Here is a 21,285-nt window from a genome sequence, read left to right on the forward strand (position 1 = left end):
ATTTTTGGTTTATTAGTAAATATCTGTGGCTTGTTTGTCTTTGAGTTAAATGAGAATTTATAAAATATTCAGTCAGATTTGCTACATTATAGGCATCCAACCAAGCATGGACATGTCCAAAGATCAGGGCTCCTTCCCTCATTGGTCACTTGACCTACCATATGTCCATTCTGATTGGAACCATATGACACTTCTTAAGAGGTTTTCTTTGATTAAGAAAAATCACTGCCTCTTCTATAAATTTCTCAATGTCAAATTCCTTTCCTAGATGACCTAGGGAAATATCCTTTCCTAAAGAACATCCATTCATATATTTGAAGATACTTAGATATCTATTTTGATTTTCCCTACACAGAGAAATTTTCTACATATTTGAAGGCAGTCTAATATTATTGGTTCACAAGTACACTTTTGATCACAATAACAGTTTTGCTTTATTTTTTAATGTTAGTTACAGGCATACTCAGAGACACAGTTTATCAACCAAATTTAAGTAACATTTTAAATCCTTTATTGTCATTTCAACAGTCTTTAGAACATCTTCACCAGGAGTAGATCCCATCTCAAGAAACTACTTTTTAATCTCATACTTAAGGAGTAACCTCTTCATTTGTTAAAGTGTTATCGTGAGATTGCAGCAATTCAGTCACATCTTCAGGCTCCACATATAAACCTAATTCTCTGGCTGTTTCCACTACATCTGCAGTTACTGTCTCCACTGAAGTCTCGAACACCTCAAAGTCATCCTTGAAGGCTGGAATCCGCTTCTTCCAAACTCCTGTTAATGTTGATATTTTGGTCTCTTCCTTTGACTCACAAATGTTCTGTTTTCTAAATTGAAGTATAATTGACTTAAAGTATTGTATTAAGTTAGGTATACAACTTAGTGATTCAATATTTTTATAGATTACACATGATACAAGGTATTATTAAATACTGACTATATTCTCTGTGCTATAAATTACATCCCTTTGATTTATTTATTTTGTGTGCATGTGCTGTGTGTGCATGTGTGTGTGCTCAGTCATGTCCAGCTTTTACAACCCCACGGACTGGAGCCCATCAGGCTCCACTGTCCAAGAGATTCTCCAGGCAGGAAGTGTGTTGCCATTTCCTCCTCCAGGGAATCTTCTCGACGCAGGGATCAAGCCTGTGTCTTCTGCATCTCCTGCATTAGCAGGCAGATTCTTTACCACTGCACCACCTGGGAAGCCCCATTTATTTCATAACTGCTAATTTATTCTTCTGAATTCCCTTCACCTATTTCACCCTTCCTCCTCCCCTTCTCACCTCTGGTAACCACCAGTTCATTCTCTGTGGGTCTTTATTTTGTTATATTTGCTGATTTGTTTTGTTAGATTCCACATATAAGTGAAAACACACATTATTTGTATTTCTTTAAAAATAAATATTTATAATGGCTTCTAGAATGATGGGTCTTTTCCAGGTTTTCAATTTACTTTGCCCCAATCCATCAGAGGAATCACTATCTATGGCAGCTTTAGTCTTATGAAACATATCAATATTTCTTAAATGATAAGATTCAAAAGTCAAAATTATTCTTTGATCCATGGGTTGCAGAATGGATGTCATATTAAGAGGCATGAAAACAACATTGATCTCATTGTATGTCTCCATCAGAGCTCTTGGGTGAGCAGCTGCATTGTCAGTGGGCAGTAATATTTTGAAAGGAATCTTTTTTTCTGAGCAGTGGATCTCAACAGTAGACTTATAATATTCAGTACATGAAAAGACGCTTGCTCCTTGGAAGGAAAGTTATGACCAACCTACACAGCATATTAAAAAGCAGAGACATTACTTTGTCAGCAAAGGTCTGTCTAGTCAAGGCTATGATTTTCCCGTAGTCATGTATGGATGTGAGAGCTGGACCATAAAGAAAGCTGAGTGCTGAAGAATTAATGCTTTTGAACTGTGGTGTTGGAGAAGACTCTTGAGAGTCCCTTGGACTGCAAGGAGATCCAAACAGTCCATCCTAAAGATCAGTCCTAGGTGTTCATTGGAAGGACGGATGTTGAAGCTGAAACTCCAATACTTTGGCCACCTGATGTGAAAAGCTGACTCATTTGAAAAGACCCTGATGCTGGGAAAGATTGAGGGCAGGAGGAAAAGGGGATGACAGAGGATGAAATGGTTGGATGGCATCACTGACTCACTCAATGGACATGAGTTTGGGTAAGCTCTGGGAGTTGGTGATGGACAGGGAGGCCTGGCATGCTGGGATTCATGGGGTCGCAAAGAGTCAGACACGACTGAGCGACTGAACTGAACTGAGACCATGTTTTACATAGATGTGCTGTCATCCAGGCTTTGTTGTTCCATTTATACAGCACAGGCAGAATAGATTTAGCGTAAGTCTTAACTGCCCTAGGATTTTCAGAACAGTAAATGAGCATTGGTTTCAACTCAACTAAAAGTCATCAGCTTCATTAGTCCCTAAAAAGAGAGTCAGCCTTAAATCTAGGCATTGACATTTCCTTTTTAGCTATCAAAGCCCTAGATGACATATTCTTCCAATACAAAGCTGTTTTGTCTACACTGCAAATCTGTTGTTTGGTGTAGTCACCTTCATTAATTATTTTAACTACTTTTTTTTTTTTTTGATAGCTTGCTGCAACTTCTGCGTTTGCATTTGCTGCTTCACCTTATACTTTGATGTTTTGGAGAGGGCTTCTTTCCTTAAAACTCATGAGCCAGCCTCTGCTTACCTTCAAATTTTTCTTCTGCAGCTTCCTCACCTCTCTCTGCCTTCATAGGATCTATGAAAGTTAGGACTTTGGTCTACAATAGGCATTGGCTTAAGGGCGTGGTATGGCTGGTTTGATCTCCTATCTAGACCACTCAAACTTTCTCCAAATCAGCAATAAGTCTCTTTTGCTGTCTTATCATTGTTGTGTTCACTAGAGTAGCACTTTTAATTTCCTTTAAGAACTTTACTTTTCCATTCACAACTTGGTTAACTGTTTGGCACAAGAATTGTAGCTTTTGGCCTCCCTCAGTACTAAGCTTAATTGTTTCTAGCTTTTGGTTTAAAGTGAAAGATGGGAAGTTTTTCTTTACTTGGACATTTAGGGGCCATTTTAAGGTTATTAATTGGCTTGATTTTAATACTGTATGCCTCAGGAACTAGGAAGTCCTGAGAAAAGGGAGAGAGACAGGGAAGGGCTGGCCAGTGGAACAGTTAGAACACACACAACTTTTATCAATTAAGTTCACTATCTTATAGAGCCCATTTCATGGCATCCTCCAACAGTTACAATAGGAATGTCAAAGGTCACTGGCCACAGATCACCACAGCAAATATAATAATAAAGAAAAAATTTGGAATATTGAGATAGTTACCACTATGTGACAGAGAAACACAATGTGAACAAATGCTGTTAAAATTTTATGTCAGTAGACTTGCTTGATGCAAGGTTGTAACAAACCTTCACATTAAAAAAACACACAGGGTCTGCAAAGTACAAAGTAAAGCACAATAAAACAAGGTCTGCCTGTGCTACTAAGTTGTGGTGACCTTGAACCACTGTAATTGATTTCCTGATCCTTAAACTTAGGAGTTTGCCTGTATTCCCATGAACCTTTACTATGAAAGGTGTAGCTCATGGTTGATAGTGGACTGCTCAAGTAACTTGATGTAAGTGTAGATTTTAAAAAAGCAATATATAAACATTCAGTGTTTACAACTAAATGTACTGAAGCACATTTATATTTTTATAAATGTGTGTTTACACAGGTTTTCTAAGATTTCTAAAAGAACATGTCTTTGGAGATATTAAAACAAAATGGTGGGACATCCCTGGTGGTCCAGTGGATAAGACTCTGAGTTTCCACTGCAGAAGGCATGGGTTGAATCCCTGGTCAGAGAACTAAGATCCCACATGCTACACAACCAAAAAAAAGAGGAAGGTATTTAATAAAATTAATGTAAATTTTGAGTCCTGCCCTATGATTAGGTGCTCATGATGCGTCTTCTCAACTGAGGACCCAGAAAAGTCAGGTTTCATTATTCACAACTTGGTATCAGCCCACCTCTCAGTATTTCTCTCTGACTTTTCCAGTCACATCCGAGGGAGAATGCTGGAAATTTTTATTTTTCTTCTTCCTTTTTTCCAAGTTGCTTATTTCTCTTGACAGTTTTTGCCAACACATTCACCTGGAAAAGTCCTACTCACTTTTCAAGACCATATTCATATCATTTCTCCAAGAAACCTTCAGAAACATCCCCAAGAGAATTTCTGCTCCCTGATTACCCTCTCACAGATTTCCAACATATACTTCCCAGTGAATTGTTTGATTACAGTAATTGGCAACCCCAATTTAATAAGAGAGGCAGAGAAGAAATGTATTAACTTAAAAAACCTAAAGAAAGGTTAAAAAATAAAACTGTTTGGCTAAAAAAATTTTTTTTAAGTCATGGCCATGTTACAAAATTTAGAAAAATCAACAAAAGCATCACTAATAAACTACTACTGAGATGTTAAAAAAAAATAAATGCCTTCTTCATGGGGCGGGGGGTGGGGGGGGGGAGGCGGGAAACCTGTGTGAAAAGCAAAAGGGCAGCTCAAGTTCTAGAAGATCCAGGTCCTGACTCCAAGACTCTCTCCTCATAACTTATCGTGCTTGTCTTGGTTAGCTTTCTCCTCTCTTACCTCAACTGACTTTTTCCACAAATTGAGAAATACAGCTCTTAATGGTATCCAAGCTTTAAACCTTTTACCATTTGCTACTAGTGAGGGAGAATGACCCTATTTATCAGAACCAGTGCAAAAAATCTCAGGGAAGTACCATGACTTGACTACCACTGGATTCATCAATTGCATGACCAAAGGGAAAACACAGCTTGGTTTAAGTGTAGCTGCCATCACTCAGCCAGATTTTGGTGGGTAGGGAATCAGTTACCTAAATCCTGGTACCATTTAAAGAAAGTATCTAGATGTCACGACATATGAAGGTGTGGTTTTCAGGGTAGGGAGATAGGAAGGTAGTGCCAAATATCCCATATATATTCATTGTTTCCTACTTATGTGAATGTATTTTTACAACTAGATTCTGAAATCCTTGAAGGCAATAACTCCTCCTCCTCTCTGGTGCCTAAGTCTGTAAAGAATCTGCCCACAATGTGGGAGACCCGGGTTTGATCCCTGGGTCAGGAAGATCCCTTGGAGAAGGGAATGGCAACTCATTCCAGTATTCTTTCCTGGGAAATCCCATGGACAGAGGAGCCTGAAGGGCTATACCCATGGGGTGGCCACAAGTTGGGCACAACTGAGCAACTAACACTCATTTTCATATCTAAAGACAGTGTCCATGCTGCCTCATTTTCCAGGAACTAAAATTTCATAAGGTCTGGAACACACACACACACACATGCTTCCCTGATAGCTCAGTGGTAAAGAACCCTCCTGCCAAGGCAGGAGACGTGCATTTGATCCCTGGGTCAGCAAGATCCCCTGGAGAAGGAAATGCAACCCACTCCAATATTCTTGCCTAGAGGAGCCTGGTAGGCTACAGTCCATGGGGTTGCAAAGAGTTGGACATGACTGAAGTTGCTGAGCATGGCATGGCGTGCGTATATATACATATATGTGTGTGTGTTTATAATATTTAATATGCATAACTTGCGCTTGGTAACATATACTCCTGTTGTTTCTATAACTCTTTGCAGCCAGTCTTCATAGTTAAATCTAACAACTAAAAAATAAGTCAAATATTTTAATAATTCAATTCATAAGAAAAAAGCAGACAAAACGATATTTAAATATATGACCAGTTTAATAATATGCATTCGTCGCCAAAAGGAGCCTTGAATTTAATTGTCAGGCTTTTGATTGCACTCATGAAGTGATGGGATGAATCTTTTCAGTTATCTTTTTCAGATTATATTCATAACTTTCCAACATTCTTAGTGGCTAGTTGAGTAGAGTGATTGGCCTTTCAAAATGATTTGCACCTCTGTGTTTCTGATTGTTTGTCTCCTTTCTGCTCACTTTTGGCCTGGTGATGTTTCTGAAGGCTTGGATTCTCCTTTTCCTTTCTCATTTGCCTCCTGCAGGAAGGTACACACTCAGAAAGATTACTCTTTTGCCTCAGATCATTCAGATCCCCTATTTCATCACTGACTTCCTCTGTGGTTTGTGTATCTGGACAATGATACTTGTTTCTCCTGTGCCTAACTGTTCTGGTTTTAGCGCTAGGAAATGTTTTTTTGTGATTCATTTCTTGCTTACTTGGGGATGTGAGTTTCTGACTCTGTAGACAAGTGGGACTGTTACAGTGGCTTCCAGCTTGGGAAGAATCTTTACTTTTCAAAGGACACTTGGCTCTCTTCCCAGCATTTGAATGAAACTTCATGTATTGGATGGTGGCTGAAGACGACCTCCCATAGTTTGATTCATAGGCACGTGCCTTCTTTTCTTTTGAGAGCTCACAGCATATATTCTGGGTGAAGCGTTCACTTCTGTGGCTTCCTCTCAGAGAGGGATTACTTGATTCTCTGCTTATAGATCTATTTGTAAGTGCAACACACCAGGATTTAGATCTTTGAGTACTGGACCTTGATTGTCTTTGGATTCCCCTGCTGCAGTGTGAACCAACTTCTGCAAATCGGAAGGGTTGTCTGTACTTCATCCTCTTTTTTCTGAAAGAATTCAGCTTCCTCCCATCTCTCTTAGAAGAAACGGCAGTTTCTGAAATGCAGCTCCAGGAGGGGTCCCTCTTTCTAGATTTGCAATTTATCAAGGATCTTTCTCTGGATAACCTTCTTTGAAAGGTCCTTGGTGAAGAGTCTGAACATTTGTTTTTTTCTGCTTCTTTTTTCTGGAAATTGATCTGTTGGCCAACGTTCAAAGCCTTTTTTTCTCTTAGGCTGTTCTTCCATGGATGCCCTTGATTCAAAATTGCTGAGGAACTGAAGGTGCCTGCAGTTGTTTCACTCTTTCCCATATCCTGGGCATGACCTGGAAACAATGTTATCCTTTCTGCCTTCCTCTCTTTAACATTGTTTTTGCAATTCAGTGAGCCTGGGCCCTTTTTCCTTGGTATAGCCCAGTTCAGGAGCATGCTATTGGCAGAAGGTGCGACCTTGAGATCACCTGGTTCTGATTTGTCTTTGAGCCAAGCACGGATTTTGCTTCCTGTGTTATGATGGAGTAGTGGGACTTCAGGTTTCTTCAAGCAAGAGTTACAACTGGGAAATGCTTTCATGCCTGACAGAGGCCTCTGCTCATTATTCCATTGGCCCTGGGTGTTTTTAGACTGTTTTGTATCATGTTGAGGTGCCAGTATAGCCTGATCCTTAGGCAAAGGCAAAACAGAAGCTGATGCAACAGACTTTTTTTCTACCCAAGGTGAAACAGTAGGAAATTGATAGATGGCTCTTTGGTCATAAGTCTCCATGTTGTAAGGTGAATGAACAAAACTGATAAATTCATGTAGAAAATGGTGGGTGTGTTGTTGGAGATAAGGTTCTAGGAGGTTAATGAAGGAGTCGCTGTCTAGATCATATTTTGTCATGTGATGGAGAATGGTGGACAGAATATTCTTCACTGTGTAGCCATAATCTCCATAAACAGCTGTTAGTTCTCGTTTCAGCCAGGGAACCAGCCGATGTAAACAACCAGGGTTTCTCTTGAAATAATTAGCTGATAAGTGCTTTTCAAATCTGTAGCCTTGGACATACGCCACCCAAATTCCGGAATAATACAGAGCTCTTCTGAACTTCATTACCACCTGGTCTCTAAAGTGACCCAGAGACACGGAGTTTGGTTGGAACTTCCTGCTGTCCCCAAACTCTCTCAGCAACTCCTGGACAGTCAGCTCTCTCAATGGCCTGATTTTCTTTGTAAGGCCCTCAAGTTTCATGCCAAGATCATTGTTTTCAGAAGTCACTAAGTAGCTTTCTTCTTCCGAGGGAAGGAACACTGAGTCTTCTTTGGTGTCTTCCTCTGGCCTGGTGGAACAACCCTGGGAAGGAAAGCACTGCATGCTGGATGAAGGCATAGATTTATTTCTTTGTCTTGAATGTAAAGATTCATCACTGTTCGTGGAACAGGGGTTCCAACTGGCCCCATTCTGTATATTCTCCAAGCAGTTGGGACACTCACAGTCAGATGAGAAATCTAATGGCATCTCCGTGAACAGATTGTATTTCACAGTCATATGTGAGAAAAATTGGTTCAAATCAGTTCCTTATCTGGCATGAAAAATATCTATTAAAACCATTCCTTGCATATTTCTGTAATACATTTTGTCTCCATGGAATAAATTCTGGGATAAAGTTAAGAAACAAACTATTTCCTCACATTAGTAAATAATGCTCTCAATAAAACCCAACGTAGACAAGGCAATGAGAATTCAGGCACACTATCTCTCTTAGTTTTGCAAACTCTGAAAAGCAAATTGGAAATAAACATTAAAATTTAAGTATCACATCTTTTAACCCAGCAATTCTAACTCTAGAGTTTTAATCTATATATACAAGTCTGTAAACATATATACATGGATTTTTCTAATAACAACAACAAAAAAACCTGAAAACAATCGAAATATCCATTAGTAGGGAACTTATTAAATAAATGATGTTTTATCTGTAATATTTAACATTATGTCACCATTCCAATAAAACAGGCAAATCTATACATATTAATATGTGAAATGGATGAATATATTGTTAAATGAAAAAGCTTATATAGAAGAATGAGAAGCTATTATAAAGATCTTAAAGAGTAATCACTAATTTCTGGCAATATTGTGAACTAGACACCTTGTCCTAGTGGGACACACTGTCCCAGTAGAAGTAACAAAATAATACTAGCTGTAAGTAAATATAGGTAAATATATCTGAACTTAAGAGGTAATGAGTAAAATTCTTAGAGGCCAAATCAATCCATAAATAATAGTAGAAATCCAGAGAGGGAAGTGAGCTCTGATACCACAAGTTGCTCAGAACTGGTATCCTTGATCTTCAGCTAGAGAATAACCAATAGCTGCAGATGGCAGGAGAGGAAGAACAGAATCTGCCAAAGCTTGAATGTATAATGGAAAACCTCTGCATAAAGCTGTGTAACAAATGTTTACATTCTTACTGAAAAGGTGATTTAGAAAAATAATCACCCCACACACAGTCAGCAGGAAATCTAGCTGAGATTTTGTAACCAGAAACAAGTATGACTGCAGACTAAATTCAAGCAGCGTCTTCCTAAAAACCTCAAAAGGGTAATTTATTTTGAGGTTGATAGTAACCACGGGCAACTGGCAGAGGCAAACACACATTCTTCCTGGAGGAACATTATAAACCCAAGTTTCATGACAAATTTCCTCCAAATTCACAGTCAAAAGTCACTAACAAATAAGAAATAGCCATCATAATAAGTCTGAGTCCACAAAAACAATAGAGAGCAAATTTGATTCCTAACAGAATCTGAAAATAAAATTAGCTTGCTGGATGTACATGAATTTCATCCCTTCTCTTACAGATGGTTTCAAGCTCTCCTTTCCAGAAGTAATGCTCTCATTAAGTCATCATTCATCTTGAAAAGCAAAGATGACAGAAACAAATTACATTATTTAGCAGATTTACCTCCTAGAGGATCTTAAAGTGTCCACGCTCATATGAACCTTAACCACGGGATTAATTTGGTTGAAGGGGATCACTGCTGTTTTGTTGGCCTTAGAGATAGAATTTAGAACACAAGTCTAGTTCTGCTGTGGTTTGGAGAAAAAGAAACTGCTCCAAGTTGTCCATGAAACTTGGCATCTTATGTTTTCCAGCAGTGTCTGGAGTGACTTTAAGATACAAATTCTTACTAAGATAGAATCCATGTCTTTTGACTTATAGGTTGCCAGAATGCTTTAATTTTTCAATAGGTTGATCAAACCTAACACTGTAATGTGTGGTCTGAATCAGAAGAAAGCAGGACATAAGGTAGAATATAGGTTTTCCTAATGAAAGAACTCCCTGAAGAACAGTTGTTAGTCTAATAGCGTTAATGTTAGTCACTTATTCGTGTCCAACCCTTTGCGACCCCGTGGACTATAGCCCTTCAGGCTTCTCTCCATAGAATTCTCCAGGCAAGAACACTGGAGTGGGTAGCCATTCCCTTCTCCAGGGGATCTCACTGACCCAGGGATTGAACCCAGGTCTCCTGCATTGTAGGAAGGTTCTTTACTGCCTGAGACACCATGGAAGCCCCTAATAGCAATATTCAGATTTAAATTATTTAGTCAGAAAGTTGTCGATTTTTCTTTAAATGCAAGAGCTGAAGAAACTTGTTAGCATGTGTGCAGCGTGATTAATCAACATCTTGATTGTCTGTGTCCCAGCTTTTTGGTTCAAAATGAAAAGCTGTCATATTTTTCAAAACATTTATTCATCCATAGCTAAATACCACTTAATACAGACAACACAGTTGGGAAGTCATTGAAAATAAATGGTTTTTTTTTTCTCTTTTTTTGGCTTCACTTGCTGTTATTCTGTTTTTAAGTTTAGTCATGCTTACTCAGGCTATTGGACTGCTCTTAGATGCAGGTGAAACCAATTTAGCTCATGAGCTATTTTGGAGAATTAGATAAGCAACTTTGTGCTTAGCATCTAGTAGCAGTTTAATGGAATAGCCATTTTAGTGTTTTTGAGTAGGTTTCATTGCAAATTCCCAAGACAGTGTATTAATTTTATTTTAAAAATGTGTTTTGTATGATTTTATAATTCAAAATAGACACCATTTTTTATATCCTTGTAACTGTAGGGTAATATAGAACCATATTGCCTATAACTTTCAAAACTATGTCAGCCCTATATAGAGGAAAGAACAGTACAGACGTGAGTTCTTATTCTACTGCTCACATATGCTCCCATTCATGGCTTAATCATCTGTGAAATAAGGCTTATAGAAAGACTCGAAAGAGAATAGATGCAAAAAGTATTTTGTGAAAAACAATGCTTATTAGTAATAAAGTGCTCTTAGGAGACACTCTCATCTGTACACTGTGTTTCTATGGTGAAAATACTTGATAAATGTTTGTTGAAGAGGAGGAGAACTTGAAGGCTTAGAGGGAAGAAGGGAAGAATCAGAAACATAAGAAAAGGCCGTTCAGGTGTCTCTTCTGGATGCTTTGTATTAGTCTGTCCTTTTTTTTTTTTTTTTTGGTCATCAGTTTCTTCCTTTCCTTTTCTTCTTATTTTCACTCTCTTAGTTCCTAAATACTCAAAATTACGAAGAAGTTTAGAAAGGAAGAAGGGGTTGGGAAAGGGGTGCATTGGCATCCAAAGTGAGAGAACTTTAGAGTCAAGAAGATCATAAATTGACAATGGCAGGATGATGCTGAACAATTAATCTGATGTATCAGTAGCCAACAGATCAGATCCTTCATTTTCTTATCTAAGTTCTGAACCAACTACTTGGAAGCCGTGATTTTCTATTTTTTTTTTTTTTAATCATGTTCCATGGCTCTAGAGCAGAGTTTCTATCTCAGCACTATTAGGGCCAGACAGTTCTTTGCTCTACTTTGTAGAATATTAAGTACCATCCCTGGTCTCCATTCAATAGATGTCAGTATCCCCCACACCAAGTATGACAATAATAAATGTCTCAAGATATTGTTACATGTCCTCTAGGGAGGCAATATTGCCCTCTGTGTTGAGAACCACTGCTGTACAATCTACAGTTATTGTGTTTTGAGATAAGGTTTTCCTCACTAGTTCTAGAAGGAATTCCCCTACCAAGAAGCTATAGTATATACACTCATGAGAAGAATCAAGTATTAAATAAGCTGAAAAGGCATGGGTTTCAAAGCCAGAATTCTGAGCTTGAATTTTGACTCTATTCATTTGAATTTGTCTTTCATAAGCAACTTAGTTAAATTCTCTGAGTTTCATCTATTTTATACATCACAGCATGGACGTTTTCTTCACAGCATTTACCATTATCTGCATATTACACATTCGTGTGTCTGTTTCCTCTCTGACATTACTCTAAGCTTCGTGAGAGAAAATAGATGAAACCTTTGGTTTATACACTACTGTTTCCTCATAACTTAGAATAAGTTTGGCACATAGGAAGGAGTCTATATTTGCCGAATAAATTTTCTATACTGATCAACACAGTCCAGTAGGTGTCAACAATTGTATTTACAGACAGTTTTCATTATTCAAGATAGTTACATTCTATAAAGTCCTCACAATCACTGAATTGGTTGACTTTGAACCAATGCTCCTAGGGGAACAGGATTAGATTCCACCGGGCCTCTGGTCACATTTATACCCACGGAATGATACATATAACTTTGTTTTACTTGTGTCTGTTTAAAGACATCTTAATATATATTACTGAGTCATTAACAGTAAACTCTCAGCCAATAGCACTATAGTTCCTAACCTGAATGAAGCTCATCTAACACATGTATTTTCTCCATAAAGCACATCACAGTTTTCTTGCAGTTAGGAAAACTAGCCAGCATTTGAGTATTATGCATGGAGGTCAATAAAATGGCAAAATCACCAAAAAAAAAAAAAGGAAAATATGCATTAAACATGAAAATAACCTTGTTTATGGTGTGAACGCTGAAACAAGAAGGCAGAATGTCACTTTGTTTGACCTTGGCTGGGAATATGTGAGCTGAGTGACTAAAATTCTTTGCCTTTCTGCCATGTCCATGAATGGCATGAAAACACCAGGAGCACTGATTTTAGGGTTACAAATAAACTTTAGGGAGTAGATAAAAATAACAAATACAGAATCTACAAATGATGATTGACAAATTTGTGGACAAGGTCAGCTTCTGCAAGGGGACACAAGAGAATTCTCACTAACTTAATTATCAGGCAGAGTAATGAGATCTCATTCCAACCTTTGTATCTTAATCTTTATACCTAACAAATGAACAGAACTTCTCTTGCCAAAGTGACCCCTTCACAAACACACAAAGGAAAACATTGACTCCAGATTCCAAGTGAATTCTTCATTCCAGTCTTTGTTCCTTATGGGCCTTCATTCACCATGTATTTAGAGATTTTCCAACTATCTTTCTGTTACTGATTTCTAGTTTAATTTCATTGTGGTCTAACAGCATACTTTATATGCTTTCTACTGTTTCAAAATTTTTTAATTTATTTATTTATTTTAATTGGAGGCTAATTACTTCACAATATTGCAGTGGCTTTTGCCATACATTGACATGAATCAGCCATGGCTGTACATGTGTTCCCCCTCCTGAACTCCCCTCCCACCTTCCTCTCCATCCCATTCCGCAGGGTCATCCCAGCGTACCAGCCCTGAGCACCCTGTCTCATGCATCGAACCTGGACTGGCGATCTATTTCATATATGATAATATACATGGTAAGGTATGTTATATTAGCCAGAATGCAATCTACCTTGGTGAATGTTAAATGTGAAATTGAGAAGAATGTGTATTCTGCTGCTGTCAAATGGAGTGTTCTAAAATGTCAATTAGATCAAGTTGACTGATAGTGTGGTTCAGGTAAGCTATATTTTTACTGATTTTCTGCCTGTTTGATCTATCAATTACTGAAAGAGAGGTGGTACTGAAGTCTCTAACTATAATTGTGCATTTGCCTTTTTCCTTCTTGCGTTTCTATCAGTTTTTGCTTCATGCCTTTTGATGCACTGTTAGCTGCATGTGTTCTCAGAGGACTGACCCATTTATCATTGCATAAGGTCCCTCTATATTTCTGAAGATTCCCTTTTCTCCTTTGTATGAAATTAATATAGCAACTTCAGCTTTCTTTTAATGAATGTTAGCATGATATATCATTGCTTTATTTTTAATCCAAGTCTTTATATTTAAGGTGGATTTCTTGTAGACAATGTATAGTCAGGTCTTCTTTTTATATCCATTCTGACACTCTTTGTCTTTTATTGGCATATTTAGACCCTTCACACGTAGAATGATTACTGATATGGTGGCTTTAGCATCGATCATGCTTTTAACCGTTTGCTTTTTGTTGCATTTGGTTTTCGTTTCTTTTGGGTACTTCCTTTTATTCTCATAAACATGCCCTGAGGGAAGTTTCTCACGTTAGTCTTATTTAGAAATGAAAGAACACTACTTAAATTGACTTAACCAAGGTTACACAGGGCAAGTATAACACAGCCATCAGTCAGTTCAGTCCCTCAGACATGTCCGACTCTTTGCGACCCCATGGACTACAGCACAACAGGCTTCCCTGTCCACCACCAACTCCCGGAGCTTGCCCAAACTCATCTCCATTGAGTCAGTGATGCCTTGCAATCATCTCATCCTCTGTCATCCCCTTCTCCTCCTGACTTCAATCTTTCCCAGCATCAGGGTATTTTCAAATGAGTCAGTTCTTCTCATTAGGGAGCCAAAGTATTGGAGCTTCAGCATCAGTCCTTCCAATGAATATTTAGAACTGATTTTCTTTAAGATTGACTGGTTGGATCTCCTTGTTGCCCAAGGGACTCTCAAGTCTTCTCCAACACCACAGTTCAAAAGCATCAATTCTTAGGCACTCAGCTTTCTTTATGTTCCAACTCTCACATCCTTACATGACTACTGGAAAAACCATAGCTTTGACTATACAGACCTTTGTCGGCAAACTATTGTCTCTGCTTTTGAATATGCTGTCTAGATTGGTCATAGCTTTTCTTCTAAGGAGCAAGCGTCTTTTAATTCCATGGTGCAGTCACCATCCACAATGATTTTGGAGCCCAAGAAAATAGTCTGTCAGTGTTTCCATTGTTTCCCCATCTATTTGCCATGAAGTGATGGGACTGGATGCCATGATCTTAGTTTTTTGAATGTTGAGTTTTAAGCCAGCTTTTTCACTCTCCTCTTTCACTTTCATCATGAGGCTCTTCAGTTCCTCTTTGCTTTCTGCCATAAGGGTAGTGTTATCTGCATATCTGTGATATGTAACAGAGCCATAAGTTTATACTGTCTAATGTTCTTTATTTGACAGAACATTTTCTTCTGTATACCCAGTGAATTCATTAATAAAACTCTGATAAAACTTCCAAATCAATGAAAAATGTGCCCTCAGAATCATTAAGATTTGTATACCTTCCCAAAGCTTTCCTCTCTCCAAAACCTGGGAAGGGGATATTAAGAACTTAGCATCTTTGCTCTAGTTTAACCAAAATGCCATGTATTAACTAACAGTTAATAACAAATTCTAAAAAGTCTAGCATAAGAACAAAAGCAAAAGGGAAAAAAAAAAGTTTTGCTTCATTTACAAATAGACCAGAATTATCCATGGAAACCAAACCTATAGTTTCAGGGTGCCAGATTTCTTAAAGAGCAAGAAAAAAATTTAGCCCTCTTCTCAAACTAGGCTGTTCAGTTTTATTTTCCCATTGACTGAGGTCATTTAAAATGAATTGTTACAACCTGGCTCCTGAATTACCATCTATTTTCCTGTGAAAATGCCTCTCCTTGCTTCCATAGGGAAGAGGGGAAAGACAGAACTGGACCTGGGCCCAAACCATAATTTTAGTAATTACTAAACCAAGTGACTGCAGCCATAATTGAGTCATTCAAAGCCAAATGGTAGCAGTAATTAGTTTGTCAAATTTGAATAAAAGAGCTTTTTTGGCGAGAACAAGTGCAGTAGAGCTAAGGAGCCCTGAACTGTCAGCCATGGAGTGGGAGACCTTTTTCAAGCAGAGAGGGTCTTCCCAGCACTGTGATTCTCTTGTGTGACAGTGATGGATGTTCTTCGTTAAAGACTATGGCCTTGTCACACTTAAACTAATCTCTCTTCATGTCTGCAGGCCCTGCTCATTCCCCAGGGCAGCAGTCATCAATTTACATAGAAAGGCACCTAGGGAAACACGGAATCTATTTATCACACTTGCTCTGAGTGTACTAACAGCAACTCCAACCCACGCATGGACCCACATTTCAATTGGGCTTCACCTCTGCAGCATCATAAATAGTGTGAAAGGATGTGTTGCTAAGAAAATGGATAGAAGGAGAGTGAGAAATTCATGAAAAACATGGGAGTCAGTGAACTCCACCCTCGTATGACCACCTCAATGTGTGTAAGAATTCAGCAAGATTTAGACTACTTAGACTAAACTTTATACTTCCTTTTGTTGTTGTTGGTTAGTTGCTAAGTTATGTCTGACTCTGTGACCCCATGGGCTGTAGCCAGCCAGGATCCTCTGTCCATGGGATTTTTTAGGCAAGAATATGGAGTGGGTTGCTATTTCCTTCTCCAAAGGATCTTCCCATCCTAGGGGCCAAACTCATATCTCTAACTTGGCAGGCAGATTCTTTACGACTGAGCCACCAGGGAAACTCTCAGTCTTCTTAGACTTCCCTTTAACATCCTGGAGTCACCTGCATACTGTGGACTATGGATTACCACTTCAGCCTGCCAGCTCCTGGAAAAGGAGCTACATTAGATTAGGAACAGAGAAGTCAGAGAAGCAGAGTTCAGACCCATAAGTCCTCTTTCCTCCAATTCCCCAGCCATATCCATTCAATTATTTGCTTCATTACAGACATATTTTCTATTCTCTTTGGCTAAGTTCTGTTTGTTCCACTGAGACCAGTCAGTGCTATTTCTGCCCAGAGCTGAGTTTCCCTCTCCATTTCCAAGGAATGTACTTCCTTCCCAAAGTCACAAATTTCTCAGGCTTTGCTAACGATGCAAACAGCACTGCTGGTATTCCTTTACAGTCACAGAGTCAAGAGGGAAAGCAAATCTTTAGTGTCGGTGGACTCCAGGTCCCAGAGTTCCATCAATTCTAAGGGTTGGAATTCCTCCTCGTTTCTGAATCTAATGTGAAGATAATAAACACCTATTTATTTTAAATTATTCTGCATTTTTTTCCTCAAAAATATTCTCTTTTGTGGATATACCCATCAGGTTCCTACAGTAAGCTAAAACATACTTACTATTTTTTTTCAATCATTTTGCATGCATTTTGCTTATAAAAGATTCTTTTCTTTATGTTGACATTTCCTGTCACTTTTGCACAATGGTTATTTGACTTGATGTATTTTATTCTTCTTACCAGCAAATTTTAACTAGAATTGCCTAATAAACATATGACTAGGTCACATATTAATAATTAAAAGTGGCATGAATTCTGTCCAATTTGTCAGCAAAGGATGGGAATGGGAGAATCAGCTAATCATGACTAAAACCAAAAATTAAAAAAATTTCATGTATATATCTCACTAAGTTGATATTACTCATAAAACTAGTCACAAACCATATATTAAAACTTAAGGGCTTCCTTGGTGGCTCAGTGGTCAAGAATTCACCTACCAATGCAGGAGATACTGGTTTGATCCCTAGTCCAGGAAGATCACACACGCTGCAGGGCAACTAAGCCCTAAGTTCATGCTCTGCAACAAGAGAGGCCACTGCAATGAAAAACCCACACACAATAACTAGAAAGTAGTTTCCACTCACCTCAACTAGAGAAAGCCTGAATGCAGCAACAAAGACCCAGCACAGACACAAATAAGTAAATACATAAAATTTTAAAAATAAAAAGCTGTAGCCAAAATTATGCTTACAAACAAATCTTACAAGATTTAATTGACAAATCAGAAAAAAGTAAATAAACTAAGATTTTAATATAAGAAATTACAAAAAGCAATCAAAAATACATAAACAGATGTAAAAGATGAAAGCAAACAATTCTGAAATAGGAACAAAATTGGTGAATTAATAAATGAAGAGATGATATTAAAATAATAGTGAATGAGAAAAAGATACTATCCAAAAGAGGAAAGTTATATAAAACATCAGAAAATCTGAACTATAGCAGGTTGCTTATATAACTCATTATCTTGGTAAAGTTTGCTGCAAGGCCATATGTCTGCAAATGAGGCCACCTCAATAAGTAGTCCTCACTGAACTAGGCTGGATTTGCCTCATACACTTGATATCTTCATGTCCTTCTCATCCCTTCCTTTCTCTCTGGCTGATGTTGAAACAAATATAGTGATTTCACACTGGCCTGAGGAGTCTCAGGTGTCTGAGCCTGGATTCCCCCCAGTACTTTTACAAACAGGAACTGTTTGTGTTTCCCATTCTCTCTATGCCAGGTAACTCAAGTAGGAAAAATTGCTCCTTCAAAAACAGCAATATTAGGCAGCGTAAAACAATTAATTTCCTCTCTCTCTCTCTCTCTCTTTTTTTTTTTTTTTGGCTGCATCTGCAGTAGGCTATATAGCTAAGAAGAAAAGGAAACTTCACAAAGGAATAAAATTTTTGGACATATTCACTATTTCTATTCAAATTTTTAGACTCTTTCCTTGATTAATTCTACTTATATCACTCTGATCTGTTTCCAGAATTTTAGGTGTTTAAAGCTGAAAGAGAGCTTGGCATCTTACGATTGCAAGCATTCGTGCTTTAATATATTCTGTTTCCTCAGATTAGATTGGCATTAGCTCCATGTTTTTGTTGGCAGACTCTTACTCGATTCTTCAATATATGTTTCATGTCTCTCTTAAGTTCTTCCCTGACTATTTGAGGTTGTCTCATGTTACTGAGAAGCTCCTGGGAGTACTGGTTAAGAGTAATAAACTCTGGAGCCAAAATCCATAGGTTTGAATCTCAGCTTCCCAGCTTACTAAATGTATGACTTTCAGTAATCAGTAGCACATATTACTCATCAGTGTAATGGAAGTGATAATAGTCAAGATGAATTAAGGGTTGATGTGTGTCAAGTGCTTAGAATCGTGACTGATAGAGTAAATGTTACAAGGACTGATTATCTTACGGTGAAAGAGTAATCACAAATTTATTTATCTTCTACTTACGATTGTGAGCTCTTTGAAAACAGGATATGTCATTCATTTATTTGTTGAAAGAATAAATGAACATTTTTGTCTTTTTAACAAACAGTGAAATATTTATATATCATAATATTCATCCATTTTAAGTGTATAATCCAGTAACTTTTAGTGAAGGTACCAAGTTTCCCATCTATCATCATGGTGCAGTTTTAGAGCACTTCTATCACCTTATTAACTTATAGTTAATACCTATTCCTATCCCCATTTTATGATTGAGGAAACTGACACCCAGAGAAATTATTTGACATTCTAAATGCCATAGAAATGAAAAATGTGAGAAGCAGATCTGGAACTTAAGTCTCCCGACATCCTCTAGGTCCCAACTCATTTCACTATACCATGCTCTCTGCCAGGATAATCTAACAATAATTAAATCTAAGAATCAGGCATGACTCCATTTTTCTTTGTCAACAACAATTTTATCATTGTTATCAGCATTTTCATCATTATCATTGATGAGGATTATAATATACAATACTTATCATTTACCAGTCCTTGGCATTATGCAGCATAGATGACCTCACTCAGGATAGAAGCTGTCACTCATGCCGTGCGGCAGCTCCAGCCATCTTCAAGCTTCAAATGAGCTCAAAGACTCTGTCAGGGCCATGCCATTTTCAGTTTTAATGACTATTTGCCTGACTGCCAACTCAGCAAACTCAATCTGGAATCCTAAAATCTACAGTTAAAATGAGTGATGAAAGCTGGAATATGAATTAGAAATCCTAATCCCTATGACAGGGTTGTCATAGTGAAACTTACTCCTTAACAATACAAACATTTTGGCATAGACAGAGGAGAACTAAAGAAAAATCCATGTTTGCAGTGAAGTCTTAAAAAGCTAATCTTCCTTTTCTTTATTAGACTTGATTCTTAGTAGGTATATCTGCTCTCTGCTAATCAAGAAAACGTTAGATATTAAAGTTCTATGAATAGTGAAATTGCCTTTGTCCCAGAGCACCGTCTTGATTTGCATGCCGTTGTCAGAGCATGGCAAAAGTGGATTTTCCCATCAATTCTCTGTGCACCAATAATGTTTTGGTTCATGCTTCGAGTAATGGACTTGATCAGCTCTCACTTGAAGCAGCTGTTCAAAATTCACTAATCCAGAATGATTATTTTATGAAAACAAGCACCTCTGAAAACACTTTAGCAGACATCTACTTAAAAAGAAAATAATGCTGGCAGATAAAAATGAAAATAAAAAAGTTGATGTGCAGTCCTTACATTAAGCTAATTAACAGCTTGGCAGTTCTAACATTGAAAGCATCAGATTACCACAGGCCAAGATACTGGCCATCAACATTTTAGTAATGCAGTTGGCTCTGAAAGCGTCATACAAATAACTTGCAGCAAAAGGCTAATGGAGACAGACGCCAATGCCCCAGACCAGCTTGAAAATGGAAACTGGAACCCGAAGCAATTAGACTTCTCATTATGAAAAAAGTAACTGAGGCTATTTGAGAGTGACATAGTTAAGTCCAATTGCTTCTTGAAAATAAACTGTTACCATCTTTTACTCTGCTCCATATGAAGTTGAACCTTCACTCTATCAAAAATGTCTAAACACATGACTTTCCAACAGTGGAGCAAGAGATGATCTGAATGCTCTGCTCACAGACAGCATTGCTGAAAAGTCTATTTTGCCTTCTCATGTGTACATAGTATTTTGTGCACATGTTTAGGAATGTCATGGATTTCTCTGAACTCCATGCATGGAGATCCCTACTGTAATGCCTTTGTGGGTATAAAATATCTAACATAGAGTAGGAAAACACTATTGTTTAAGGAATTTGTTTTGATGGAAAAATGACTAAGTGGACAAACACAGGCTAATTCAAATTTATGTACTGAGTCCCTTGTTATTGTTTAGTCTCTCAGTCATGTGCAAATCTTTGTGACCCTATGGACTGCAGAATGCCAGGCTTCCCTGTTCATCACCATCTCCTGGAACTTGCTCAAACTCATGTCCATTGAGTTGGTGATGCCATCCAGCCATCTCATCCTCTGTCATCCCCTTCTCCTCCTGCCTTCAATCTTTCCCAACATCAGGGTCTTTTCTAATGAGTCAGTTCTTTGTATCAGGTGGCCAAAGTATTGGAGCTTCAGCTTAAGCATCAGTCCTTCCAATGAATATGCAGGACTGATTTCCTTTAGGATTGACTGGTTTGATCTCCTTGCAGTCCAAAGGACTCTCAAGAGTCTTCTCCAACCCCACAGTTCAAAAGCATTAGTTCTTCAGTGCTCACCCTTCTTTATAGTCCAACTCTCACATCCATACATGACTACTGGAAAACCCATAGCCTTGACTAGACGGACCTTTGTTGACAAAGTAATGTCTCTGCTTTTTATTATGTTATCTAGGTTTGTCATAGCTTTTCTTCCAAGGAGCAAGTGTCTTTTAATTTCACGGCTGTAGTCACCATCTGCAGTGATTTTGGAGGCCAAGAAAATAGTCTGTCAC

At 38.0% G+C, this 21,285-nt stretch overlaps 1 protein-coding gene across 1 annotated transcript; it reads right to left on the reverse strand.

Annotated features, from left to right (window-relative positions):
• Positions 1–590: 590 nt before the first annotated feature.
• Positions 591–8,148, reverse strand: LOC138434488 (E3 ubiquitin-protein ligase Topors-like). Its single transcript, XM_069579336.1, has 2 exons — positions 5,972–8,148; positions 591–831 (listed from the first exon to the last, which is right to left on the reverse strand). The coding sequence occupies exons 1-2, from the start codon at positions 8,146–8,148 to the stop codon at positions 591–593; spliced, it is 2,418 nt and encodes an 805-aa protein (XP_069435437.1).
• Positions 8,149–21,285: the final 13,137 nt, after the last annotated feature.

Source organism: Ovis canadensis, chromosome 2 (genome assembly GCF_042477335.2).
Source record: "Ovis canadensis isolate MfBH-ARS-UI-01 breed Bighorn chromosome 2, ARS-UI_OviCan_v2, whole genome shotgun sequence".
Taxonomy (NCBI): Eukaryota; Metazoa; Chordata; class Mammalia; order Artiodactyla; family Bovidae; genus Ovis; species Ovis canadensis.

Bases quoted from the DNA above. Each gene is read 5' to 3' on its own strand.
- LOC138434488 (XM_069579336.1), bottom strand. From the start codon at position 8,148: ATGCCATTAGATTTCTCATCTGACTGTGAGTGTCCCAACTGCTTGGAG. The intron at 832-5,971 runs GTGCAAATCATT...ACTTCAATTTAG, and splicing joins AAACAATCAGAAACACAGAG to AAAACAGAACATTTGTGAGT.